Source organism: Drosophila sulfurigaster, chromosome X (assembly GCF_023558435.1).
Source record: "Drosophila sulfurigaster albostrigata strain 15112-1811.04 chromosome X, ASM2355843v2, whole genome shotgun sequence".
Classification (NCBI taxonomy): Eukaryota; Metazoa; Arthropoda; class Insecta; order Diptera; family Drosophilidae; genus Drosophila; species Drosophila sulfurigaster.
The window spans coordinates 16,378,773-16,405,655 of record NC_084885.1 but is presented as its reverse complement, the minus strand read 5'-3'; the positions used below and the strand labels follow the sequence as shown (position 1 = coordinate 16,405,655).

Here is a 26,883-nt window from a genome sequence, read left to right as displayed (position 1 = left end):
GCCCACATCTGATGAAAATGCGCTACGAAAACTATTACCAACAACATAGTGACGAGTCATGTTGACATGATTTTTGTTTGATGACACTGCCGCCCAGTCAAGCGAGGCAAGCACACGTTGCAGTTGCAGTTGCAGTTGCAATTGCAGCAGCAACAGCTGTGCTGTGTGCTGTGTGGTAAAAGCATTGGGGCAAGAGTTTTCCCCAAGAAAATGTTTACAGTTTTGCAGTTGAGTTGGTGTTTGATTGTTCCCCTGGCTAACTCACTAACTGACTAACTAACTAACTGGCTGGCTGGTTGGCTAGTATCGTAATCGCGACGAGTGTCTGCCAAATTGCATCATTGTTGGTTAGCCAACACACGCCACACACACACACACACACTCTCTCGCACACACTTTCGCACACACACACACACGCAGGTGCTGGCACACTCACTTAATGACGATGAACGACTATCACCAAACAGGCTAAGCTAAGCTAGGCTACGTAGCAAGTTTCGCTTGCCCGCGATGTGCCAAGTCATTGCAACGGTAGCTTGCCACAAACAACCACAACAACAACAAAAGCGAGCTGAACAACTCCAGTTGCAGAGCTCGGCTCGTGGCACGCGTGTTAGCCGGGCCCAAACAAAACGCTTTCTTTCAATATTATCTTTTTGGCCAACTCAGCATCAACTTCTGCCTACGACTTCAACTGGGGTCAATCTCTGCTGGCTCTCAGGGTGATGAGGCATGCAGCATTTGCGTGTTGGCCTTTTTTGGGAGCGTGGGGAGTGGAGTCAAGGCAATTAGTGACCAGATCGAATGTTTGACCATGCGGCATGCCACGCCAAATAATGCGCATTTGTTGCACCAACTTATGTTACTATATGCAAAGACATGCAGCATGAGTTTGTTTCGCTTGTCAGCAATATCTTCTGCTAAGAGCAGAAAGAAAACAAAATCAAATTAGTACACAATTTTTAGTCATAGTTCAGATACTAACTAATATTCGACATGCCAAGGCATTTGTGCAACACGCACACACACACACACACATTTATTTTGTTCACAGCATATTCGCAACACACATTTGCAAATCATTCGCTTTCATTGGCTGCTCGAATCTGCGATTTGGAAGGCGTAAGGAGAAGGCGTGGCACCTCCGTTTCGTGAGTCGTGTTTTGCCTGCCACTGAACTGTGTGTGTGTGTGTGTGTGTGTGTGTGTGTTTTTTTGTTACCATTTTTGGTAGATTGCGACATTTTGTTGCTCTTTTTGTAGTTGTCGTAAAATTGCAGATTTGCCGAAGTTGTTGTTGTTGTTGCTCTTGTTGTTGTTGCTGCTGTTGCTGTTGTTGTTGTTGTTGTTGGGACTGGCCCGTCGTTTCACCTGGCATCTGGTCAGTCCACTCGGATACGTTTTTTCTTTTCTGCTTTTTTGTGGTTCGTATCTTTTTGTTTCTTTTGGTGTCTGCAGCGTGTCTATCACGTTTTATAACCCACCCCGCACAGCCTCCCAGCCTCCTGCCTCGCCCAGCTCCCAACTCCCAGCTCTCATGCGGATCATAAAAGAAAAGGAAACTGCAGACATTCATACGATTTCATTTTTGGGACTCGGATTTAGCCTCAGCGCATTCGCCAGGTTTTTGTAGTGCACTTTATGATTTCTGCTTGTTTGCTTTATTGCGCTTTTCCACACACACACACACACACTTATATCTAACCACACACACACACTTAGTTATACAAAGGCGGCTCTTGCACTTGCAACTGCATTTTGTGTCTCTGACTCGATCCGTTACGCTCTGTCAGCGTTGAGCGCGTGACTCGCGTGACTTGCGTGACACGAGCCAGCGATGAATATGCAAATATATTGCCGTAATGAGACTAAAATTATGAGTAACTAAATTAAAAAATTTAATAACAACAAAGACAATTTCTAATATCTTACTGAGACGCTAAGAATTCTCTTATCCTTTCGAAGTGTATTTTGGCACAAAGTTTCTTATTGATAACACTTTTTTTCATTGTTTGACGCAACTTTAGATAGTGTCATAGTACCACAAAACCTCCTAATTGCAGTATAGAAACATAGAAAAATCGAAATTGAAAGGTAGATAGAAATAGTAGACCCTATAGAGTGTAATATTATATATTTCAAATTGATATGAAATTCTGGTAGCTTGGTTCAACTTTTCTTGTTAAGACTTTGACTTTGTTAATAGTTTAAGTCATCAATCAGTCAGTAAATCACAAATCCATAAAACAAACGTTTTGAATGCTAAACACCTAAAGATATAAGGGTCTTTGGACCACATATTAAATAAAAATGTTATAACGTGGAAAACTTTTTAAAAAAAGGCGATTAACATATTTTTATTAACTTTATCACATCACATTGAATTCAGAAGTGACAAACATGTATCCACATCTCTTTGGCACTGTATATACTATAGATTCGATATTTTTATTATTTTAATGATCTACAAATTGTGTCAATCAAGCAATCAGTCGATTAGGATAAGTTTCAGAAATAATCCTCAATAGAAATGCGAGACAATTCAAAACAAAAAAGTAGAAAAAATTGTATTACTGACCATCAATGAAGTTAATTGTATGGGGATTAAGATGATCACGCGCTCATCTCTAGCGTCTGCCCCGGTGTCAGTTGTGGGTCTGCAGCACTGGCTGTGTTTGCTCTGCTCTGTCTCTGACTTCGACTCTGACTCCGACTCCGATTCCAACTCTGGCTCTGGCTCTGTCTTTGACTCTGTCTCTGATTGTGTGGCTCCAGCCAGCTCTGAGCTGTGCGGTTCGGCTCGCGATCAAGCTCGGCTCCGATTTGAGGCCTCGTCCATTGGCTTCAAGCGCTGCTGGCTTTGGCGGCGCCTGATCAGTCGCGGTTTTTACTTTCATCGCTTCGGTTGAGCATCGTCGTCAAGACAACACAAGACGCAAGACAACTCGAAATCGAAGTCGAAGTCGAAGTCAAGCCAAATTCAAGTCGCCGCCGTGTGTCCAGTTAAAACAGTGTTGTGCCTTTTTTTTCTTGTTGTTTCTATTGTTAATATCATTGTTGTTGTTACTGTTTACCTCTCCAATTACCACCCAGCAGACAAAGCAACCAAAGTTTAAGCTCCTCATTCCATTGCGTGGGCTAGTTGCTCATGTGGCTGCTGCTGCTGCTGTTTGCTGTTGTTGCCATTACGATTGCTAAACAATTGAATCGCAAATAAGTTGCACCACTTTGTTGCTTGCTAATCCACGCCCACAAATACAACAAACACACACACACACACACACACACACACAGACACAGACAGACAAAGACTTGAGTGCGTTGTCCACGACCCAAATGAATGCAATCGTGAGTGAAGTAGTCAACAACAGTTTAATTTTGTCATTCTGATTACCGTTTACCAACACTGGTCAACGTTCTGCAAAGTTCTAGAAAACCATGAGAGCAAACCAAACTTTGCTTCAACTCTGTGATAAACCATAAGGATAAGCATATAATCAGCTTATTATGAACTCTTAGAATAAAGTATAAAGCACTTTATTCTATAGTTTAACTTTTACACAATCTTTAAAATCTTCTAGGAAAAGGAATTTCAAATGCACTTCAAAAATATATTGATTGATGGTTTAAAACTTCGAGAGAAAGGAATTTCAATTTCTTTAATACTATAACAATTTAGTACAATAAAGTAAACTCTTCAAAAAAATTGTAGTAAAAGAAATTTCAAATTGAATATAATAAAGTACATAGTACTTTACTTAATAATACAATTAAGTATACAGCTATAACTTATCTGTAATAAAGGCTCTTTAAACTTCAAGAGAAAGGAAGTTCCATAATGTATATAGTATGTTACTTTATGCTGTTACTTATCTTTAATAAAAGTCTAAAATAACTTATAGAAAAATGAATTTCAAATTGAATACAATAAAGTAATGAAATATCTTAAAACTTCGAAATAAAGGAATTTCCATTTTCCTAATACTATAACAATTTTGTATAGTAAAGTATATACTACCTTATGCTTATCTTTAATAGAAATCCTAAAAAGTTCAAGTGAAAGGAATTTCAACTTCTTTTATACCATAAAAATGAACAGCAAATATTTTTCTGCTACACTTCAAAATGGAAATGGAAAGCTGTATTAAGATTAGCTGCCATTCGCTTGAGATATTAAATACTGGATAAGTAACTGGAGCATTATCACCAATCAATGTCAGTAGCAAGTTCATTGAAATCGAAATCAAGCAAATAATTTATGCATTTCGGACTGGTTTTTGTTTACAACTAGATTCATTAATGTGAATTACAAGTACTCGCATTTGCCAAAGCTTTTCACTTTCGATTTCAATTGCTGCATAAAATCGAAAGACATTTAGTCTATTGAGGTTTGGCAATATACTTAATTATTTTAATTAATCAATTTACTTTTTGGCACACTATGAGCTAAATTCCTTTGGATTAAGACTTTTTATAAAATTCTTAAGTAAGAAGTATAATAAATTATATTTATCTGTCTGCTGTCAGAGTAAATAATCTATAAGGATCATAAAAGTTCGAAAAGGAATCAAAGAAGACCTTGAAATACGCGTTTCGATTTGATTATGATTATTAGACTAATGTAATCATCTTGCCATAGACTAATCTCAGATATTATCAATGCGATTTAAAGGGGGTGCGAGTTAACAAATCAATTTAGATCACTTATTATTGAAATTGCATAATAATGTGAAAATGGCATATGGCGAGTACTCGACCCGAAGATCATCACACACCAATGCGAATTGATGGCGAGAGATGCGGAAGTTATGTAAGCAAAAGAAAAAAGGCAACCTCGAAGCCCGACGCTGCATTTTCCAAGCAGCGGCCTCAGCCTCAGCCTCGGCTTCAGTTTAGAGCCAAAGCTAACGGTGGCAACGTCGGTGGTGGTCACAACAAGTCTAACAAGTTTAACCAGGAAATTTTGTAATTTTCCTCTGGTTAGTTGCTTTCACAGCAGCAGCAACAGCAGCCGTGGCAGCAACAGCCGCAACAGCCGCAGCAACAGCAACAGTTGTGGCACAATCCGTGCAACCTGCGGCTGCCTAGAAATAATTAAGACCATAAATGACAAATCGGAACATAAACAACTGCTAAATATTGATGTTTTGCCATCAATTGAACACACCCCTCCATCAACGCCTTTTCCTCCGAAACGCCTCTTCCTCTTCACCACCTCTGCCTCTGCCTCTTCCTCGCCACCTCCTTCCTCCTAAACTTTTCTCTGAGCCGTCTGCAACTATCTTTGATCCTTTTAAAGTATCAGAGCTTGAATTGCATTAAAATTTACTTCATGTATAAATACATCGAGAAAACATTCAAATTATTGAATAAAGCATGAAGCCAAAGCATCCAAAATAAAGCATTTAAATAATTTCCTAATCAATACAGGTTTTTTGTATCTGAGTTCGCAAAGATATTAAAAATTCCTGCAAAGACTTATTTCAAAACTAAAAACGTAACTTTTGTGACTAAATTTCTATATTGCATTCCTTCAAGTTTTATCCCAGCTTCTAATTTGTCTGTGATATTTGAATAATTCATTAAAATATGATCTTTGTTGTCAACTGTTTTTTTGTTGCTTGATATAAGTCTTTTAAAACGTAAAGAGTAAAAGGAAGTTAAACCATTCTTTTAATAAATTACCAAATCTCTTTAGATGCACATTGTGAAATCCATAAACTAAACAGCCAAAGCCAAGAACGATGATAGTGCGAAGAGTGAACTGCAAATCTCCAGAAGACACCACATAAAACAAATACTCAAAGAAAAATGCTGTCAAGCGACTAGAGAATTAGACTGAAAACAAAACCGAGAGAGAGAGAGAGAGCGAGAGTGTGTGAGAGAGAGAGAGAGAGAATTGAGTAACGCAAAGTGAACAAGTGAGGAGAAAAGGAGGAGGGAAGCAGAGAAGCATCAGAGATTGACACTATGTCAAGGTCAAAGCTCAGCTTGAAGGCAAACACACTTGTTATTGGACTATGGGGAGTGCTGTTCCTGCTTCTGATTACCATTACTGAAAGTCAAGCCACAAGGGTGAATCAAACAGCCACAATTTCGAATGGGACAACGGGCCAGATTAAAGCCTTGGCATCGACGGCGCACTTCGCTCCAAGTCGCAGCAACATAACCATATTGCATGAGGTCAATGTTGAGGAGTTGCAAGAAGATGAAGAAGATGAACCTCCCTTGACGCTGAACACACATGAGGTGCTGCCCCTGAAGCCGGTGAAGAAGAAACCGTATTTGCCGCTGGAGAAAGTGCTGCCGAGCATTGATTACATTAAAACGCATCCGCTCAAGGAATACGAACTGCATCCGGTCACCTTTGATTTCAATCTCGGCGATCTCGAGGATCTCGAACACGAGGTGATCAAGAAGGGAGATCTGAGCAGCGAGGAGCAACATGTGCTCAGCAATGGCGATGCGAATTCTGGTGAACTCAGCTACAAACCGTTGAGTCCCGATGACAACGACACCATCGATGTGGACATTTCGGAGCTGGCCGAAGCTCCGAGCTCCACGGAGCCAACAACAGCCACATCGCCAGCCACAACAACGACAGCAACCACAGCTGTGAGTGCAGGTTCAACTACAACAACAACCACAACGACAACAACCACATCGAGTTCGCATATCTTTAAGATACTGCGCAACAAACCATTGACAAAAAAGGGTCGCGAGCTGCTCAAACAGACCGACGATGATTTGCAGCTCAAGACCTTGGGCAGCACCATCAACAGCATCAGTCGATATCTGTCCAGCAATGGAACGGGAAACTTTAATGCCAGCATGGCCGAGAGTCTCTATGGCACTGCGAACTATTTTCAGATTGTCACGAATCTCTACGATCATTTCTACTGGCAAATTGCTGAGATTCGCACCACGGTGCGCAAAGTCTGTGGCCTCGAGATGCAGGCTTACCTCACTGCCCTCCACTCCAGCTACGAGTGGGCACAGAAAGGTGAGCAAAGTTAATTGAATTCATTATTTGTACTACTGGATTGATGAAATGTGCACTTCATATCTAAAACGAAGCAAGTTACTTGAATAAAATCATTGTAGCAGAGGGATTTAATAAAAAACAGAACTTAACACAATATTGAATTCCCTTACTCTTAACAAGTGAAGTCAAATTTGCTTTGAACTTTTTGGAATAATATTATTCGAAATTAAAAAATCACTTTTATTGAATTTTAAAACAATTTAAAATTTTGTTCACTTTAACAAGTTTAATAAATATTCATGAAAATATTTTTTAACTTTGATATTTTAATATTTAAAATTACACAAAAAATGCATTTCAATTTTATAAAATAATTTGAATTAAGTTAAATAAGTAATATTCATAGTTTTAAACACAGAAAGAAAATCTTGAATCAAGATTAAAAAATCTTAACAATTTTAAGATTTTAGAGAAGAATAGAAAATTCTTAACAATTTTAAGTTTTTAAGATAAACCAAGAAGGCAAAATCTTAAATCTCAGATCAAACAATCTTAAATTTGGATTGCTTAAAATAAAACAAAAGCAATAAAAATAGATTGCGTGTTTGTTTAAGCATAAAATATAAAATTTTGAGTACATTGATATTGCAATAATTTCGATTTACTATTCCAAATTGCAAATTTAGTTCGAGATTATTACTTTCCTTAAAATAATTTAAGAAATGTCTACTATATGTGAAGACCTAATGACTCTGCATGAAAAATTTACTCATTATAAGGTGCACTTGTTTCCTTTTTAATATTTGAGAGAAAAAGTATTAATTTATTTAATTTATTGTAGCAGCGTTTATTTTTGTAGAAATCGCTGCCACAATATAATCTTTGTATCGCTGTTAAATTATTTAATTTTTCGAATTTATTTATACGATATCTTAACCTCTGCTTACAGCCTACGATGCATCGGGTCGCTATCGTGGTCAGCTGCTGTTTGGCAACGACAAATGGCTGGGACAATTGGGGTTTTGCCTCGAGCTCAATCGCCAGCTGCCCAGCGAGGAGCGCAAACACTTTGAGCTCGAGTTCTATGTGGCTGACATCACGTTGCAACTGCCGCATCTCAATCGCACGGTGAGTGTTGCACTTCAAAATAAACTAGTCAGTTCTCTCAACTCGACATTTACCTTGCAGCAATTGCTGAGCTTGGGCGAATGTTTGCCCAAGTCCTGTTCGGCACACGATGTGCAGTCGATACTCTCGCTGGATCCGTATGCTCGCATGTTGACCATGTTGGGTGCCCACAATGCCAGCATGCCACAGCCGGCGTTGCAAGTGCTGCGTGTGCGCACAGTGCCCGGTCTCTACAGCCATTGGCGGCAGCTCAAGTTCCAGGTGTTCATGTGAGTAATGACGTTTTATTTGCTAATCCAAACATCCATTATTTATTCATTATTCTCCATTTATTCAATTTCCTTGAGGATATTTTTTATTACAATCTTACTTAACAAGTTAATGTGATCTTTCTATGGAACTCTAGATGTATTTTCTTGGAATATTGACTTATTAAAACTCTTCTCTAAAAATTGTCACTTGTAATTTAAGGATTCTTTATTTACATTATTCCTTAATAAGTTATTCTAAGCCTTCTATTCAATAATTCACTGATCGTTTCGCGTAACTCTGCATGCATATCTTTTTTTGATATTATTTTCACAATCTGTCCCTATGTTCCAATTTGTCTTAAAATCATTAAATCAGGCTGCTTTGTTGAGTTCTTCTTAATCATATTTTCCCTTATAACTTTTGATTAAATTTTCTTTTCTTCTAATCTCCTTTCCATTCTTAAGGACCCTGGGAAAAGAAAGCCTTGGATAGCTCTTCTTGCCATTTTTTTTCTACACTCTGCCTTAGTTTTCTGTTTAAGAATTCTTACTTGCAGTTTATGGTATTAATTCTTGTGTCCCTTTACTTATGTCTTAGATATCCCTCAGATATATTTTGTCTAAAATTTCCCTCATAGTGAATACCTCCCGCTATAGCCCCTTACAATAATTCTCTCTAAAATTCCTTTCTTTTCTTTTGCAACTCTTTCCCTTCGCTCTCTGCAGAAGCTTTCTGCTGACACTGCTCCTGGTGATGATCGTTGCCACCTATTACCAGATGAAGATCGACGAACGGCGTCTGGTTGTGGCTCCCGCCATACCGGCGATCAGTGCCAAGTGCGATTCTGTGGTCAAGGGCGGCGACTACGAAAACGCCTACTACGGCAAACCCTTTGAACTCTTCCAGATGCGTCCGCTTGGCAGCAATGGCATTGTGAGTGCGGACAACACGCTCGACACACAGATCGACATGAATGGGAATCGGCAACGCAATGTCGGAGATGTGGCGACAATTACCACCGAGCTGGGAGATGGCGGGGCGACGACATCGACTCGACTGGGAAATGACAAGGCTGAGATGACCGATTATCAGGTGGAGACCGGAAGTTGTACGGGAGTCACAGGCACCTATGAGGCTGAACAACCCATCGGTAGGATTAATAACTATTTCTATGTATTCTCGGTACTATATTGCAATCTATTGCAGCTTTGCATCAACAGCTGTTGCTGTGCTTTGCGCTGCAAACGAATGCCAAGGCTATACTGAACATTGACAAGACCAAGGAGGTAAGTCAACCCTATAAACTGTATAGTACTTTATACAGTAATGTTTATCCCGATCTCATCTGGCAGTCAAACACATCGTGTCTGCATGGACTGCGCGTCTTCTCGGTGCTCTGGACAATGATGGTGCACACGTATCTGCAAATGTTTGCCATAGGCGAAAACAAGGTGAGTTCTAAACCGATTCAAATCCCATTTCCATATCTCAATCTTAATCTAAACTTCTCCTCAGTTTGAACGCGTTATTACGGAACGTTCGTTCTGGTATCAGATCATTGGCAATGCCACCTTCTCCGTGGACTCGTTCTTCTTCATCAGCGGCTTGCTGGTCACTCTGCTCTACGTGAAACAGGATCGCAAACATCCCACAGAATCGTGCAGCTTCGTGCAACGCAGCTGCTTGGAGACTATGATGATGCTCCTCTATCGCTTCCTGCGCCTCACACCCGTCTACCTCTTTGTCGTGCTGTTCAATGACTTCGCTGTGCGTCAGGGCCTCGACTCATCGGTCTTTCAGCCAGCCAAGATTGAGCACAATACGTGCCGCATCTATTGGTGGCGCAACATTCTGTACATCAACAACTTTTATCCGCAGCACGAGATGTGCATGATGTGGAGCTGGTATATGGCCAACGATATGCAGTTCTATGTTATGGGCTCGCTGCTGTTGGCGCTGTCCAGAAAGTAAGCTCCATTTGTATTCTCAATATTTGAAGGGGTCTTTAAGCTGAAGAGTTGCGTCTAAGTGATAAAAATGATCCGAGAGATAAACTCAGTACTAACAAAAAGCTTAACTCCCTTTGCTCTGTTTTCCTAAAATCCTCCCAATAGATGGTAGTCTAATTTTTGGAGAGGTATTTAAGATGAAGATTTCATTATTGTTTAAGATTATTTGAGAAAATAATACAAAATTAAACTGATATTCCAAACAAACACAACCTGAGAGATAATCAACTTTGTTTTCCCGGAGACCCAGTCAATTGAATTCCAGTTTGTTCTTCATGAAGGGTGGGGAGGAAATGCTTAGCTTCCTTTACTTAGCCTATTCCTTAGGAATGAGAAAAGTTAGTTAGTTAACGTAAAAGGAAGCTATGCCGTACCTCCCTTCTCTCCATGAATAATAAACTAGAAGACAATTAAAAAACTAAGCTACTTATTCTTAGGGTAACTAAGTGATGAAATTACAATACAAGAGTTTGCCAACTCCTTAAACGCGAATCTTTTCCTTTGTTCACTTGCAGATACTTCAAGGCTGTGGCCCTGGCGCTGATCGTGTTCCTGATCAGCTCGTGGAGCATTGCGGGCATCATCTCGCTACAGCATCACTACACACACAAGGTGTCGCTACCCTTCGAGTCCTTTGACTTTCTCTACGACAAGCCCTGGCAACGTGTGGGTCCCTACATAGTTGGTAAGTGGAAAACACCTGTGCAGAGGGAATCAATCAACTTGAAGCTAATCGATCTCACTTCGCAGGCATGTTCACTGGCTATGCGTTGTACAAGGTGAAGACGCCGCCAAAGATATCGCGACGCTTGAATCTCAGTCTATGGTCGCTCAGTCTGGGCATCCTGTTGATGGTTGTGTTCGGTGTTTGGGAGGGCGAACTCAGTGCCGTGAATACCGCCTTTTATGTGGGCGTGGGCCATACCGCCTTTGGTTGTGGCCTTGTCTGGATTGTGATGTCCTGCTGTTGGGGTATGGCGCCCATGGTGAATGCGATTCTGTCATATCGTGTGCTGTGGCCATTATCGCGTCTAACGTATTGTGCCTATCTCATCCATCCGATCATCATGTTCATCTGTTCGTCGCACATGAGCGGCACCGTGCACCTCAATAACCCAATGATATTGACCACGTTTCTGGGCAATGCTGTTGTGTCCTTTGGCAGCGCCTTTGTCATCTCCGCACTCTTCGAGGCGCCAGTCATACGTATCCTGAAGATCTGCTTTAAAAAGTGATCGATCCATGCCCTCCTCTCTTTCACTTTTACTTTGTATTTTTTTTTTGATTCGTCATAATTTGTATTGTATTTTGTAAATTGTATATATGTAATATACAATGGCTATCGACAGGATGCTAATGTTTAACAATTATTGTATGTATGCACTTTGTAAACTTGTAACTAGATTTTTATGTTATGTTTCTGTAGTTGGTTTTGTGTGTGAACGTGGAGAGTGAATCGTTGATGTTGTTTGCAAATACACATCTGAAATACAATCAAATGTGGTCCGGTTTGCTTTATTTCATTGATTTACTCAACTTTAGCTCGCTTGTGGCTTCAACGAGAAAAGAGTGGCGAGTAATCTTTACCTACTCAAAAGTAGCGAGTAACAAATCTCCAGAGTGTGAAAGTGTATGTTCACATTCGTAAATAAAATTTGCGACGAGTAAAAACTTCAACGAGAAGTAAGTTCAGTGAGTAAAAGCATTTAAAAGCTTCAGCGAGTAAAAACATCAAGGAAATACACCTCCAGCCAGTAAAACGAGTTAGAAATTGGAATTTTATGAAAAAATAACAAGTGTGGACAAAATACATATATGTAAAGAACTACAGTGAGTAACATCTTCGATCAGAAAAAAAGATAACCCTTGATGATTTGATAATCAACGAGAAGAATATCAATCGTGTATAATAATAACGAGTAAGATTTGCAGCAGCAGAAACCCCAGTGAATAATAACTATAGAAAGACCTCCACCAACAAATGAAGCCAACAGCGAGTAATAACTTGAGCAACTTTAGCACTTCAACAAATGATTAGTACAATGATTATTTAAGCCCTTGATATAAAGCTACAAAATGATTCTATTGGTAGAAAGAGAGGGCTCAGCACTTTTGGGATAAAGTAGACTCTTCAGGAAACCAGTTGTGACATCAACATCGACGCTGGCATAGCCCTTGGCAATGAGTTCGTTCTCCTCCTCGTCCAGCACACAGTAGACTTCGCTAGCTGCCGGCGAGTCCAGCTCACATTCGGGGTATAAAACCGTAGCGGCATCCCGACAAAACATTAGGATGGCCGAAAATGCCTGCTCTCTGGCTTGGATGCAACATATCAACTCCTCGCCAGCAATTGGTCGCTGCTTGAATGCATCATCCAGCTGAGACAATAGCCGACGAAAGATAAAGTTGGCATAACGCCGACGACAGCACTCGTTGACCTGTTGCCGATTAATAGGGCTTGGCAGGAAGTAGGCCACCAAAAAGTAGATGAGCAGGAGCAGCAGCGTCGCGATTACCGAGACAATCATTGACATAAGCAAAAAAGATTTGTCGACGCCATCGTTCCAATTGAATTCGAAATTCTTGTCGCTTGGCGGCATATAATTAACCATTATATTGTTGTAATATGCGTTGATTCTTTGTGTACTACAGCAGTTTAATTTGGGATAGTCAAATAGTAAAAAAAATTTTGAATTGAATGAATTGATTTTCTGTACGAAACGGGAGATTTACTTTTAGCCTACTAAGTAGTAAAATAAAAAAAGGGAAAAAATTCAAAAGCCGCAATTCATTAAGCAGGCGAAGCGATTGAGAAAAGTCTGAGGAACTGGGAACTTTAAGAAAGCGGAATTGGAAGTACTCTAAATAATAACGATCTATCTATTGTATTTACCTTAGCTTCAAAATCTTCAACACGTCATTAATTTCTTTAATATCTTGTAAGGAGCTTTCACTAACCATGTTAAGGACTTTATGAAAACTTCAAACTTTCCAAAAGAACCTCTAGGAGTTTGATTTTGATTGACTGCTTGGAAAGTTCCCACTTATTAGCCAAAGTATTTGAACAACTAATCAGCGTGCATATATTAACTAATATTAACAACCCTATCGATAGGCGTTTAAGTGCTCACTTTGAAACAGTCTTTACGAGTATTTAGCGTCCTCTAATCACCTGGCATCTAGTCTTCATTATGCACAGCTGTGGATCCGCACAACGTGAGCGAAGAATACCTCGTAAAGCGGCGCATTTTATGAGCGCTAATAATCGCGCTCGTAATTTGTCAATGGAAACGGAGCAACGTCACGTTATTCCATTTACGTTTCCCCCTGATAAGAGCTCACGTTACTCTCCGATTCGAGGGTAAGTCGCATACGTATAAAAGGCTGCTCCTGCTGTGCAATCCATACAGTTCCACAACGAACAGCCATATCGCAACAACTGCAAAGATGAAGTTTGTCATAGCAAGTGCATTGTTTATCTGCCTGATGCGTGGCATTGCCACCACCGACTATTGTGATCCCTCACTCTGTGGCGAGGATGAGACGCACATTGCCTGCGACAACGATGGCGTAAGTTCAAACTGAATTATTCAGAAATTGGGTTCTATTCTATCTTGGGATCACAGGACTTCCTGAGCGATTGTCCCGATGATGCACGCTTGCTGGAGATCGATGAGGAGGCTCAGGATATCCTGGTGGCTGCCCACAATGCGGTGCGTGAGGAATGGGCCAGCGGTCAGGGCAAAGTGCCTGAGAAGGCCTGTCGCATGGCCACCGTGCACTGGGACGATGAATTGGCTAGCCTCGCCGAATTGAACGTGAAGCAATGCAAGATGGAACACGATGAATGCCACAGCACCAAGGAATATCCCAACTCCGGACAGAATCTCTTCTACACCGGCTACAAGGGAGGCAATCCTCCCGACCTCAACGGCATCCTCGAGATGGCTGTCAAGGATTGGGCCGAAGAGGGTGACTTCGTCGACGAAGAAATACTTGCCGAATATCCCGACAACTACGAGGGACCGTAAGTTTTGCGGTACGCCTTCGAAATGCTTCAGGAATTAACCCATTTTTTACAGCACCATCGGTCACTTTACAATGGTCGCCCAGGAACTTAATGTGGCTGTCGGCTGTGCCGTTTCCAACTATGTGAACGAGAGGGGCTTCAACACATTCCTTGTTGCCTGCAACTATGCCACAACCAACTTCATCACGCTGCCTGTCTATCGCGCCTGTTCCTCAGCTGGCGAGGAGTGCACATCGGGACCCAATCCCGAATACCCGGCCCTCTGCTCCTCTGACGAAGATGTCGTCTACAACTAAAGGTCGAGACAAACACAGACTGGCATTGTTTGGTTTAATGGATTCTCTTTCCGCACATTTATAATTAGCTATAATCCTTGTACTATTCGCTTATGTATCTCTTCTAAATTTCAATAAAGCTGAGCATATTAAAACTCTTGTGTTCATTTTGTAGCTACAGTAAAAATAATGTACAGCTTTATTTTGCATTGCGATAACTTCAAAACTCAAAGAGTAATGCACATTATTGTAAACGGACGGACAGACAGACAAATGAGAATTATACTAACCAAATGTACCAGAAAATTAATATTGAGCGAACTTAACTGAGCAAATAATAAAGTTAAAACTCTATTTAGAAAGTTCTTCCAATCTTTAAAATAAATAAGAAGAGAGTTTGATATATTACCTCTTTAAATAACTTTCTCTTTCGTCTATACTTCTAATGAAGTAGACAATATTAAGTTGATCACTTCACATTTTTGGCAAGCTTCAATAAAATTAAAGCTCATCAGTAAGTTGCATAAAGTTAACTTTAAAATCGAAAGAGTAAAACACATCTATATAGACAGACGGACAAGCTCAACTTGACAAATAATAAATCAATAACTTTATCAAGCAAAACCCTCGTCTTTACCAAGTGCTCCCATCCTTCATCAATATTAACAAGAACTTTCTGCTATATATGACGAACAGTTTGTATATTTGTATTTCAGATCGAATGTTACACACAACATAGTTAAATGCTTAAAGACATTTGATATGTTAAAATTTAATCGTACGTCGTCGATTACACTAGATTGAATCCATCGTCAATTGCACATCTGCATTGAAAACACAATAGATAAACACATAAATTTGCGCAATTAGATCGTCATCGATAACAACGATCCTGGAGTATGGGGAATGAAGTATTTTGAAGAATGCTTATCAAGCGTGTATGTTAGAATGTGATTGATTGCTGATTAAACCTGAATGGACATCACTTGGCAACAATTGTCTTGAAGACCGTCGGACGCTTGTGTGCCGGCAACTGGCTGTAGCAATAACTTTTGATTGCCTCTAGATCGACCTCGGCATCGGGGGACAATATGCAGATGACACCTAAGCGATGGCCCCACATCTTATTGGGTATGCCAAGGACGGCGACATCATTGATGCTCGGATGCGAGATGAGCGCCTTTTTGATCTCCGAACCGTAAATCTTGTAACCACCCACATTGAACACATCTGACGACTTGCTTAGAAAGTGAAAGCTGCCATTTTGATAGGCGCAAATGTCGCCGGTTTTGAGGAAATGCTCTGTGTCATGTGTCGGTTCTTCGACTGAACGTTGTGGCCATCGACGTAACTGCAATTGTGGCGCCTCTTCACTTACCACAGCTTGCTGCTGTTGCGGTAAGTCTTGTTGGGTTCCTAAGCATGGCTGTTGCAACTCATTTGCTGTCGTTGTTTGTTGCAAGTCCTGTTGGGGCGCCTCTTGAGTAGCTATCAAGGTTGGTGGTTGCTGCTGGGTTGCCAAATGTTGCTGTTGCACATCCTGTTCGAATATCAGTTGTGGACTTGCCACAGTTTGAGGCTGTTGCTCATTTTGGGCTTCGACAGATTGCTGCTGCTCCTCCGATTGCTGTTCCTGTTGCTCCTCCGCTTTGGCTGCCACTGACCGCCTTGACTTTAGTGAAAAGAGATGCTCGCCGCATATTTCCAGCTCGCCAATCACAGTGCTCAGCAAAGGCACCTCAGTTGGAATCTCGCCAGCGCTGTTGCAGCTGACCAGTTGCTCGCCTTCGCTGTTCACCAGACGCGCTGTGACACCGACCAGCGGCGCACCCAAAGTGCCCGGCTGATAGTCCTCGGCATTGGAGTTCTCATCCAAGGCAGGTCCCATCACCAGACCGGTCTCCAGCATGCCGTAATACTCGTAAATACTCTGGCCGGTAATCTCGCGCCAGCGATGAAACACCGCCTCGGGCAACAGGCCAAAGGCGGTGGCCATCAGTCGTGTCTTCTGCCTGCAGTGATTGATGATGTACTCGACCATGCGGGAGTCCTGGGCAAACATCTTATCGTATTCGGCAATGAGAAGCTTATAGATAATGGGCATGGCCACAAAGATGTTGACACGCTGCTTCGTCGGACTGTTGATGCCCAGCAGCGAACTCCATGCCGTGTGGCTGTCAAATTTCTGCTGCAACAATATGTTGCCGCCCACGCCAAGCAAGGCTCCGATGGCGGTATGCATGCGTTGCATCGAGATGATGGGCAGCATCGAATCGCTAGCATTCAGATGCCAACTGGCGGTCAAACAACGCATCTGTGCTTCGATGTTGCTATGCGTCAACAGCACTCCATTGCGTCCATTCGCTGAACTGGGCGTATACAGCAGCATCGCTGTCGCATTGGCATAGTAATCGTTGGGCAGCGTGCTCTCCGGTATGAGTGTGCCCTTCATGCCGACCAGCTGCTTGGCATACATGGCCGTCGAGGAGACGCTCTCCGAGCTGGGCACAAAGTCATGATCGAGTACAATGCTTGCCGTTTGCAATTTGGTGGCCAACTCTTGGGTCATCTCCTCGCATTCGGGTGTGCCAATCAGCAGCTTCGCTTTGCAATCTGTGGCCTGGCCAATCAGTTCATCGGCCGCCTGATTCGGCTCCAGCGGCACTGCCACCTGTCCGGATATCCAGCAAGCCCATTGGATGACTATCCAAAGCGCATTGTTTGAGCACAAGAAGGCGACATTCGATTGCGATGCACTGCCTGAAAAATGTTCACAAGAATGAACAACCAACTAAAGAAGCAATTTTCATTAGCTTACTTACCACAAAAATTGGAGATCTGTATGGCCAACTTCTTGGCGGTGATGTACAGCTGAAAGTGGGTGAACTCTCCGCTGAAATCCTTTACGGCTATCTCGTCCGGATAGAGCATCGCCTTCTTAAACGTTGGCACTACGAAATTCTGTCGCTCATCTTCGATAAAACTTTTTCGCAGCTTCTCAATGAGCGTGTCCTACAAAAATAGCAATTCGAATTTATATCCAATTCACATTTATACTTTACACTCAATTTATTTTTATTATTTGAATACTCACCTTATGCACCAGCTCCGAGGAGCAGAAACGCAGCGAGGGACAATAGCGATACAGACGTTGCACACGTCGCAGCGACAACATTTTGCACTACACAAAATAAATAAATGAATTAAGAAAAGTTGCTCCCAAATGTTTTATGATTGTTTCTCGATGCTTCAATTTGTCGAACCTCAAATGCAACACTAACTCAAATTGTCAAAACAAATTGTGACAACTTCACATCAAATGCAGCGTCTACTTCGATGTGTCCAAAGAATCCAAAGACAATATAGAAAATCACTGCTGAGCTTAGACTTGGATAGACGCTTTCATAATTCACAGATGGTAAACAATAATTCACATCAATTTCGTAAAATATTAAATTTTTATAATAATTCGTCTTCTTTAAAAGCTAAATAGAATACAGAAAATCACTGCCTGGCTTCGACTTGCATAGACCCTTTACCAAGTCACAGTTGCAAACAAGTTTTCGCATAAATTTCGTAAAAAATTTGGAAAATGCCCAAAAAATTCGTAAATTCGAAATTGTTATTTCATATATTAAAATTACAACAGAAAATCACTGCTAAGCTTCGACTTGCATAGACCCTTTCAAACAAATTCGCACAGAATGTTGTAAAATTTGTAATTTTTATTATAATTTTTTGTTGGTTTTTATATTTACACATTTAATAGGGACGACAAAAAATAAACATACTGTAGTAAAAAATAATAATAAAAAAAATACATATCAAAAAAATACGACACAACGAATGTATGTATGTATTTTGGTATTTACCAATGCCGTTCACAACGACAGCTAAAACGATGTGATCATTATCTGCCCCCGCCCGCCCGCTACTCGCGACCATCTATCGTATATACATACATATATATTTGTATATACATATGCGTTTATGTACATGAATGTTGACAAAAATTAAAAATGTTACTTGTTTTCGTTGCAAATATTATCATAGTTATTGCGCAGAGAGAGTTCGCTCTTGTATATATGTGTTTTTGATCTAACTGAAGACCTTTTTTCTCTATTCATCGCCGGCCACATCATCAAGAGTAGACCATTCCCCATTTCTTTGTTTTTTTTTTTTTAACAGTAGAATCACAGTTTATATGAATTGAAGTGTCGAACAAAAATAAGCAAAACTATCGTTTAAATACTTATCCAACAAATACAAATACAAAAAAAAAATACAAAATCTGCTCAAATGTGGAATGCTTTCCAAATACCAAACTGTAACAATCATGACTTTACTATACTAAACGTAAGTGTGGAATCTGACGAAATTGTAGTCTATACTTTAGTACTTTATAGACTTTGTTTGCTGTCAAGTCAAAGTTATGGCTTAGTTCTTTACGCTGAATACTTAGGGAATACTTGTGGCTATAGCTAAAACACACTGTTTTCGACACAAATCGAAAAAACCGCTTTCAATTTGAGCATGGTAAATTACAGTTGTAAACTTAAAGTGATAGTGAAATAAGCTCTCGCAATTTCGTTTCCGCTATGGGGAAAAGCAGCGAGAATCAATTGCAATTGATGATGTTTCTCTAAGTACATGTTTAGTGTTGTTCTACTGTAAATGCTGGGCTTAATTATGGCATGTCGTTGTTGTGGTGGTTGTTGGGTTCAGAAGAGCTCATTTTTGCATTTTTGGGAGATCCACTGGATGTGTTTTTGAGCACTTGCACTTGACCACTTCCTTGCTTCATCTCGTTTCTCTGGTTGCCTTTCTATTGTTCGCTTGTATTCGAATTGTGCGCTTTGCTCTCGCTCTCGCTCTAATTGATGCTGCGCCTTTTCTCTCTCTCTCTGTCTAACTAAGTAGTTATATGTCTCTTCTATCTCTCTCTCTCTCTCTCTCGCTCTCCTGTCTGTCTGTCTCTGTCTCTAGACACGCTTGGGCTTGCTGACAATGGTGTAGTTGAGACCGTTGTAACTGCGATGATCGAGCGCTGCTTCGTTCTTGTTGTTCGTTGTGGTTGCGATTCCTGTTGATGTTGATGTTGGCGTTGTGGCTGTTAGAGGTGTCGACGGAGGCGTGGCCACGCCTCTCGCCAGGCATATATCCGCTGAGATGTTGTTGGCAGGCAGTGCGATGTTGTTGTTGTTATTACTAAGATTATTATTGTTGGTGTTGCTGCTGTTGTTGTTGTTGTTGTTATTGCTACTGTTGGCAGTGTTGTTGTTGGCTTTACGCAGCACTCCGTAACCCAAATGACTGTCGTCAGCCTTTCGAAAACTCTCGGTATCGGGACTAGCGATCAGCTCATATTCATTGGGAGGCGGCGGACTGCAGCGAAGCAATCGATTCGCGGGCAAATTGAGATTCACAATTGTCTTGTAGCCACTCGACGTTTTGTTGTTCGGCGACAGAAAGTCCAATCGATCATAGTTGGCATCCGGTGAGACCAGCACACCACCACCACCACCACCAGCACAGCCCGCACCCAAACCCTCGCCAATGTCGATATCGATGATCTTGGGTGTTGATGTGCCGCTGTTACCTCCATTCGAAGCATCCTTGCGCTTCGCTTGCGAACGCTGACGCACAAAGTCCGTGTCACAGCTGAGCGTGGCGGATGGAATGCGCTCACAGTGCCGGACATCGCCAACGCCGCGTGTCTTCCACGCATCCGTAATGTTCTCGATGCACTCGTAGTCGCGCTCCACAGTCAACAGCTTGCCGCCGCCGCAGCTCTCGTTGCGCAGCGGCAAATCGGGCGGATGATGATGATGCAACAACAGCTCCGGTGCCGGGCTGCTGGGCTTGAGTATCACAGCCGAGCCGCCGCCGCTGTTCTTGCTGTTCGCATCCGAGGCGGACGATGTCGTTATGGCAACGGGTTCATATTTCACAAGATTCTTGTATTTATTGTTATCACATTGAGTTTGAAGTGCAGCCGCCGCCGCCGCCGCTGCCGCTGCCGAAGCTCCTCCAGCAACAGTTCCAATCGCTGTCCCCGTCGTCGTCGTCAGTTTGTCCAGTGGCGATGGCAACTTGCGTGGCGGCTTATTGGGAATGTGCTTCAGCTGCGATTGCGTTTGCGACTGTGATTGCAATTGCGATTGCGATTGCGACGATTGCGTTGATGGCACCGACAAACTGACATTGATGCTGCCATTCGATGAGAAGTTATTCAGCGAATCATTCGAGCTGATGAAGCCACGCAACGAGATGCAACTCTGCGTCGAATTGATCTCGAATTCACCGCCATGCGGATTACTCGACGGCGATGGCGGCAACGGGCTGCGTGAGCCGGGCTCCATGCCAGCAGCCGCACTGAATTGATTCTCATTGCATTCGATGCTGCTGAGGCTGTCGCCACTGATTAACTTCTTCATCGACTTCATCTTCGCAGACATGCAGCGAAACAACTCCTGCGGATTGGTGTGATCCAGCGTAAAGACGCCTTCGCCCGTGGTGCATTTCCGGCCCGCCTCGAACGTGAATTTGCCATCACGATAACCATATTTGCGTATGAAGCGATACGGCCACATGGCAATGGTCACATTCAGATCCTCCGATTTCAGTTGCAGCTCCGTTGGCGTCATCTGCAGCATGTAGGTGCGTGGCTCGATGTTGCACCTGATCGATGCCTCCGACGGTATCAGCGTAATAATAAACAATCCATCCTAAAAGAGAGCGAGAGAGAGAGAGTGAAATAATCAATCACACATTTGCTTATAGAATTCTTTTGTTTGCGTTTTCCCAGCTGCAGCTAGAATTACGCCTGGCTTTTGTTTATTTCTAGATAATGCAATCGAAACAGTTGTTTTCCTTCCCCCTCTTTTGAGTATTGAATAACATCTGACTAAGCTTTAATGTGGCAAGCAAAAGTCTGCGATATTTTTATCTGATGAGTTTTTAACGCATTCCAAAGAGTCGCAAATTTTGTGGTATTTGCAAGATTTCATAATTTACCTAATGCTTTATCCCCTCTTATGTCTGATCTAAGCAAGCGTAGAGTTTAACTTATTAGGTAACTGAAATACTTTTTATAAGTTGTAGAACACATTTTTACCTAATTTCAAGTGGAAGTTTGCGGTATTTTTATTTGATGATTTTCTAACGCATTACTAAAAGTTGCAAATTACATTATTTCATCATTGCTTCTTTCAATTTGCTTAATGCTTTAACCTCTTTTATGATCTCTGATCTAAGTAAGCATAGAGTTGAACTCTTCTGTAAACTGAATAAAATATACTTCTTAGTTGAACACATCTTTACTAAATTTCAAGTGAAAGTTTGTGGTATTTTTATCTAAGGAGTCGCAAATTTGTGGCATTTGCAAAATTTCATTATTTCATCGTTTAAATTTCCTTAATGCTCCCCTCTTATGTCTGATCTAAGCAAGCGTAGAGTTAATCACTTTTATAAACTGAATATTTTTAAACTTAGTCTAATACATCTTTACCAAATTTCAAGTGGAAACAATGCAGAACTTGGCAAAGGATTGGTCCTTAGAAAAGTTCAAAAAAGAACGCAGCGAACGCTGGGCAGAGTCGCAGCGATTGCAGGCGGAGAAACGCGCCGATTACGAGGCGCTGGTTGCCCAAAGGCAATGGAGGCCAAAGCATCGATCAACACCAACTGCAGAGGCACCAAAAGAGGAGAAAAAGATAGCCACAGTGAGGGAGATGCTGCTGCACACGCAGGAAAAGCAAGTCTACAAACAACTGCAACAGGTAGCCAAGGACATTTGTAGGCGCAACCCGACGACACTCAAAAGGCTGGAGGAGCTCAAGTTATACGTGGAGGTGCTGAGACAAGAGCGACGCAACGAAGAGTTCAATGCGCGACTTTTAGTTCCCCAGGCGAGTGTGAAGCAACCGATACTCGATTGCTTTGCACATCCCCTCAAGCTGTGTCAAATGCTGCTCATTAATGTGCACAGACAAAGTCTGTTGAAGCAACGAATTCCTGCGTCAGTATGGAATGCAGTGAAGCATGGCAAGCGCAGAGAATTCCGCCTTAAATATTGCTTCGCATGGGTGAAAGAGAATATTGGAGCCAACTTCAAGGTGATCACCGATTATACGACGCACTTCTGCCATCCGATGCTCTTGTCCGCGCTCTCTCCTCACTTTGAGGAGCATTCCAAGCAGCTGGAATGGTATTTGCCGCCGTGCATCGTCAGCACCGAGACATTTGTGCGCACCTATCGATGGATTATCGAACCTCTGACGGCGCTCAAGTTGAGTCAACTCATCGAGCTGACGAGAATCGCCAGCTTCATGGACATCCCCGACTTGCGGGATCAATGCTGGTTGGAGTTGTCGCGTCTATTGAAGCGTCCCGAACTCATCTGCAGCATCTATGCGATGGCAAAGAAGTATTGCATTAGTTTCGAGCGGGACGTGTTTCCCTACTTTTCGTACATATTTCTGCCCTTTGTGGCGAGCAGCGAGTTCCTCGAATTGCAATTCGAGAGGGTCCTTACTTTATTTAGTTCGCAATACCTTCCGGTCAATTCGGAAATGGAAGTGAGCGAACAAACCTCTTCTCTTTTTTTTCCGCCTATTTACACTTTTTGACACTTTTTGCCCCCTTAGGTATTTTATGCGATGCTCTTGTGGCTGGATCACGATTGGCAGCAGCGACAATGCCACATTTGGGAGCTGTTTCAGCACGTACATCTGGACATGATGCCAATAACATTTCTGGTATTGTTCTGGGATCGCAAGGATTGTCCGCCCGCCCTCAACTTAATCGCCGACACCTTGGAAACACAAATTACCGAATTGATCTTCGAAATGTGAGTACACAAAATGTGGCTAATCTATGGGAATTTTGCTAATCTATCGTGAACACGTAGCAAAGATAAACCGTATAAGCACAGGGGCAACATGGCAAAGAGACAACGTCATTGGATCTACGATTCGGGTTGCAAATATCATCATTCGATCACCTGCAATGCAATGCGTTTTTTCACCTACAGCGACTTTATCGGCTACTTAAACTTCCTACAGTCAACTGGCTATCCTAGCCATCTTCGCCTCAAGTCCGTCGCCGATCCGAGTATTGTCTGCTGCAGACACAGCAAATAATTGTATTTTAATGTTGTATAACTTTTATAGTGCTTTGATTAAAAAGAAGACATCTAACTGGAGCCTCTTCGTTTTAAAGGGGTTAACAGAAGGTGGCTAAGAGGGTACAGGTTTCTCTATGATTTCTACTTTAAAGTCTTTTAAGTACTTTAAATATCCCTGGGTTTGCATTTTCCATAAACTCAAAACTAACCACAGCTTTAATAGCTTAGAAGAAGTTAACTCCTTGAGTTCTCTTTTATGAAAGTTCTCTCGATGAAGTCTGATTTTGATTGCAGGTTTTTCTATGATATTTTTCGAGGAAAATAAATAATGTAAAGTTTCCTGTCTATCAAGAATGTCCAAATATCCACGACTCAAATACAAGACTAAAATAAAAAGAAACTTATTATATCAACTATGTCTCGCAATATCTAGAAAGATCTCACACACAACTATAACTTGTTCCAACTGATCGCAGATCGTGATTCATCATGTATTTATCCTGTATTCACAAACTTACAAATGAGCTGCAGTACAGATCGTTATCCTCCTCGATGGCACCGTGGGCGGCATGCATGCCACTAATGTCACAGAAGGCGACCATTTGGAGGGCGGTCACCCAATCCTTGAGCTCCTCATCGCTGTTCGTGTTGAGCGTTAATTGTCCATTGCGTTTGACAATCTGTATGAGATTCGCTGGCGGCGGCTCCTGCGTGATCTTCACACAATTCTCCAGAGTGAAGATCTTTGGATTCTTATCATCTTTATTCTCGCAGATCTCCAGGCGGGCGATGCCATGGCGACTTGCCTTGAATAGCAGGCAATATCGACTGCATGATTTCTGCAAAATACAAGAAATTTGTTAAACAATCTTTAATATTTTACAAAGCTTTAAATAGAGTGAGTATTTTGGGGTAAAACATTTAGTTGATAAAAAACGAAAGCGATGATAACCGACTACCAAAATACCCTTTCCCTACAATCCGACTACAAATGCATTTCATTATTATTATTATTGATTAACTATTATTTTTAATAGTGAAGTGAATTTTTAAATTTAGCAATGTAAAATATGTAATATTGACTTTTAAAATTTATTAAAAACAATTTATGGCGATAAACTAATCGATCGCATCTCGGCCAAAATGTTTCGCTTGCTTTGTAAGAAACCAAATTTTAATGTTGTGCTAATCAAATTTTCGACGGAATTTCGAGCGTTACTTACATAACAATCAACATACACACACACACATATGCAAATAAAACATATGTACGCATGTGTATGTGTGACGAGCCCGACCCTAATCCTCACACACACACAAAGAAACACACTTGTATACTTATGTATATGCAGATGGCGCATATTGGCTCTTCAAACCACATTTCCTGTCATATGGGGAATATAAGTTGTATATAAATACGCGACACGATGAAACATGCATGAATCCCGATGAAACATGCATGAATCCCCCTCCCAACACACATAAACACATATACAACCCCCTCCCCAATGCTTTAAAACAGCCGACATGCACACAAACTCAAACAGTGTATAGGCAAGAGTGTGTGTGTGTGTGTCTCAGGCGCGCACACGCAAAACGAAAATATGTTCGGCTCGCCGTTTGGCATGTCTCTCTCTTTCTCCCACCTTATGCTACTCATTTGTATGCAACAAGTATGCAGATGGAGATATCTAGACAAATACACACACGCGCGCGCACAAACACCGACAACACATATACACACACACGCACGCGCTTGCAGACAAATCCACCATGCATACATAGACAATACACATGCATGTATATACTCTCATTCACTCACACTAACATGCACATGGCGATGTCCTGTGTTTTAAGACGCATTTTGCCAAAAAAATAAAAATAAAAATATGCATAAATGTACAAAACTTTTGTGCGTTGCATTTCTGTTTGTTTGCGCATGAGTGTGTGTGCGTGGGGAGGGTGGGAGTATGAGGAGTTGGTGGAGAAAAAAATGTCGGAATATGTTAGATCGGTGTGTGGCAGGCTCAGAGAGCTCTCTTACCTTTTTCGAGATACGATTTAGCGAAAATCCAGTTTGTGTTGGAACATTAAGATATCCAGCCAAAACAGGTATTTCAACATCCATTCTGTTGTTGAGCCCCGTTTCGCTGCTATTGTTTGTTGTTGCGCCCCTGTTGCCTGCTGCCCCGCCGTGTTTTGTTTTGTTTGTTCCGCTGCGCCGTGCCGATTATTCACTTAGTTTTTCTAATTCAATACAAAACACAAATCCGATCTTTTCATCACTTTTTCATATATCTATTTGATACAATTTATATTTGCTGGCATACGCAAGTTGATGAGATTCTTCACACTTCATATTTACAAATGACTAGAGGTGGAGAAACATCGATCGCAGAATCGATGCATCGATCGATGTTTTTACACTTGTTGAAAACATCGATTTCTTAATGATAAACATCGATGGTTTTTATATTCTTTGTGCAATCCAATAATAATATTAGAAATTAATTTATTATTAAACAATTGATTATTTTCAATTATTTTAGACTTGCTTCTACCACAAAAAACAATGGAGCTTTCTTTAAGCTGTTTTATTTGTCGCTGTGTGACCACGAGCAATATTTGTAGAATATACGTTTAAACGCCAATAAAATATACCAAAAATACCGAAAACCCAAGAGTTGCCAGATGGTTACACAGCCCATAAATCGGCGCGTCGCTTTAAACAGGTGGTTGATTCAATGTTTTTCACGAAATTTGTAGACCTGACGCCACCATCTAGATTTATTTATGGCACTTTCCATTTTCGTTGCAGCAATACAAATTGATAACCATAATTTAATTTACCATATCCGTTAAATATATTTTGCGCAAAGTGTTTTAGTGTGGTAACACTGCCATAAAATACTACAATACTGAGACACAAACAGCCAAAACGTTAATCGAATGCCACGATCGATTGCAACGAAAACAAAAGTGCTCATTAGTTGCTAGCTAATGCAAAACATTATACACATTAACGTAATTATGGTAAATATAACATAAATTGCAATTAAACAGCAATTACAATTGGAA

The 26,883-nt window shown here is 41.3% G+C and overlaps 6 protein-coding genes across 7 annotated transcripts; 3 read left to right on the top strand and 3 right to left on the bottom strand.

Moving 5' to 3' along the window:
• Positions 1-2,876: 2,876 nt before the first annotated feature.
• LOC133848355 (uncharacterized) lies at positions 2,877-11,970 on the top strand. Its single transcript, XM_062283876.1, has 10 exons — positions 2,877-3,010; positions 5,698-7,002; positions 7,934-8,112; positions 8,173-8,381; positions 9,090-9,514; positions 9,571-9,650; positions 9,717-9,815; positions 9,880-10,331; positions 10,889-11,058; positions 11,124-11,970. The coding sequence occupies exons 2-10, from the start codon at positions 5,970-5,972 to the stop codon at positions 11,606-11,608; spliced, it is 3,132 nt and encodes a 1,043-aa protein (XP_062139860.1). The 5' UTR covers positions 2,877-3,010; positions 5,698-5,969; the 3' UTR covers positions 11,609-11,970.
• Positions 11,971-12,387: 417 nt separating this feature from the next.
• LOC133848161 (uncharacterized) lies at positions 12,388-13,053 on the bottom strand. The gene has a single exon (XM_062283605.1). The coding sequence runs from the start codon at positions 12,983-12,985 to the stop codon at positions 12,443-12,445; it is 543 nt and encodes a 180-aa protein (XP_062139589.1). The 5' UTR covers positions 12,986-13,053; the 3' UTR covers positions 12,388-12,442.
• Positions 13,054-13,771: 718 nt separating this feature from the next.
• On the top strand, positions 13,772-14,833 carry LOC133848160 (antigen 5 like allergen Cul n 1). Its single transcript, XM_062283602.1, has 3 exons — positions 13,772-13,943; positions 14,000-14,400; positions 14,456-14,833. The coding sequence occupies exons 1-3, from the start codon at positions 13,821-13,823 to the stop codon at positions 14,697-14,699; spliced, it is 768 nt and encodes a 255-aa protein (XP_062139586.1). The 5' UTR covers positions 13,772-13,820; the 3' UTR covers positions 14,700-14,833.
• A 518-nt stretch (positions 14,834-15,351) lies between these two features.
• LOC133848164 (malonate--CoA ligase ACSF3, mitochondrial) lies at positions 15,352-17,960 on the bottom strand. Its single transcript, XM_062283608.1, has 3 exons — positions 17,773-17,960; positions 17,501-17,690; positions 15,352-17,438 (listed from the first exon to the last, which is right to left on the bottom strand). The coding sequence occupies exons 1-3, from the start codon at positions 17,851-17,853 to the stop codon at positions 15,661-15,663; spliced, it is 2,049 nt and encodes a 682-aa protein (XP_062139592.1). The 5' UTR covers positions 17,854-17,960; the 3' UTR covers positions 15,352-15,660.
• An 808-nt stretch (positions 17,961-18,768) lies between these two features.
• On the bottom strand, positions 18,769-26,355 carry LOC133847666 (probable serine/threonine-protein kinase ndrD). The gene is made up of 3 exons (XM_062282845.1): positions 25,850-26,355; positions 24,324-24,644; positions 18,769-21,406 (listed from the first exon to the last, which is right to left on the bottom strand). The coding sequence occupies exons 1-3, from the start codon at positions 25,931-25,933 to the stop codon at positions 19,661-19,663; spliced, it is 2,151 nt and encodes a 716-aa protein (XP_062138829.1). The 5' UTR covers positions 25,934-26,355; the 3' UTR covers positions 18,769-19,660.
• On the top strand, positions 22,050-23,881 carry LOC133847667 (uncharacterized). 2 transcript variants are annotated; one of them, XM_062282847.1, is made up of 3 exons: positions 22,050-23,257; positions 23,327-23,529; positions 23,595-23,716. In XM_062282847.1, the coding sequence occupies exons 1-3, from the start codon at positions 22,208-22,210 to the stop codon at positions 23,596-23,598; spliced, it is 1,257 nt and encodes a 418-aa protein (XP_062138831.1). In that variant the 5' UTR covers positions 22,050-22,207; the 3' UTR covers positions 23,599-23,716. The 2 variants fall into 2 exon arrangements, with proteins under 2 accessions (XP_062138831.1, XP_062138830.1); XM_062282846.1 differs by having other exon boundaries at positions 22,051-23,257; positions 23,590-23,881.
• Positions 26,356-26,883: the final 528 nt, after the last annotated feature.

What these genes read in the sequence shown, in the direction of transcription:
- LOC133848355 (XM_062283876.1), top strand. Translation starts at nt 5,970, where the DNA reads ATGTCAAGGTCAAAGCTCAGCTTGAAGGCAAACACACTTGTTATTGGA. An exon ending in TGAGGCTGAACAACCCATCG is followed by an intron (nt 9,515 to 9,570) that starts GTAGGATTAATA and finishes AATCTATTGCAG; the next exon opens with CTTTGCATCAACAGCTGTTG. An exon ending in CTGTTGGCGCTGTCCAGAAA is followed by an intron (nt 10,332 to 10,888) that starts GTAAGCTCCATT and finishes GTTCACTTGCAG; the next exon opens with ATACTTCAAGGCTGTGGCCC.
- LOC133848161 (XM_062283605.1), bottom strand. Translation starts at nt 12,985, where the DNA reads ATGGTTAATTATATGCCGCCAAGCGACAAGAATTTCGAATTCAATTGG.
- LOC133848160 (XM_062283602.1), top strand. Translation starts at nt 13,821, where the DNA reads ATGAAGTTTGTCATAGCAAGTGCATTGTTTATCTGCCTGATGCGTGGC. An exon ending in TTGCCTGCGACAACGATGGC is followed by an intron (nt 13,944 to 13,999) that starts GTAAGTTCAAAC and finishes TTGGGATCACAG; the next exon opens with GACTTCCTGAGCGATTGTCC. An exon ending in CCCGACAACTACGAGGGACC is followed by an intron (nt 14,401 to 14,455) that starts GTAAGTTTTGCG and finishes CATTTTTTACAG; the next exon opens with CACCATCGGTCACTTTACAA.
- LOC133848164 (XM_062283608.1), bottom strand. Translation starts at nt 17,853, where the DNA reads ATGTTGTCGCTGCGACGTGTGCAACGTCTGTATCGCTATTGTCCCTCG. An exon ending in CCTCGGAGCTGGTGCATAAG is followed by an intron (nt 17,691 to 17,772) that starts GTGAGTATTCAA and finishes CTATTTTTGTAG; the next exon opens with GACACGCTCATTGAGAAGCT. An exon ending in ACAGATCTCCAATTTTTGTG is followed by an intron (nt 17,439 to 17,500) that starts GTAAGTAAGCTA and finishes AACATTTTTCAG; the next exon opens with GCAGTGCATCGCAATCGAAT.
- LOC133847667 (XM_062282846.1), top strand. Translation starts at nt 22,208, where the DNA reads ATGCAGAACTTGGCAAAGGATTGGTCCTTAGAAAAGTTCAAAAAAGAA. An exon ending in CGGTCAATTCGGAAATGGAA is followed by an intron (nt 23,258 to 23,326) that starts GTGAGCGAACAA and finishes TTGCCCCCTTAG; the next exon opens with GTATTTTATGCGATGCTCTT. An exon ending in ACCGAATTGATCTTCGAAAT is followed by an intron (nt 23,530 to 23,589) that starts GTGAGTACACAA and finishes GTGAACACGTAG; the next exon opens with CAAAGATAAACCGTATAAGC.
- LOC133847666 (XM_062282845.1), bottom strand. Translation starts at nt 25,933, where the DNA reads ATGGATGTTGAAATACCTGTTTTGGCTGGATATCTTAATGTTCCAACA. An exon ending in TAAATCGTATCTCGAAAAAG is followed by an intron (nt 24,645 to 25,849) that starts GTAAGAGAGCTC and finishes TGTATTTTGCAG; the next exon opens with AAATCATGCAGTCGATATTG. An exon ending in ATCTGTACTGCAGCTCATTT is followed by an intron (nt 21,407 to 24,323) that starts GTAAGTTTGTGA and finishes GCTCTCTTTTAG; the next exon opens with GATGGATTGTTTATTATTAC.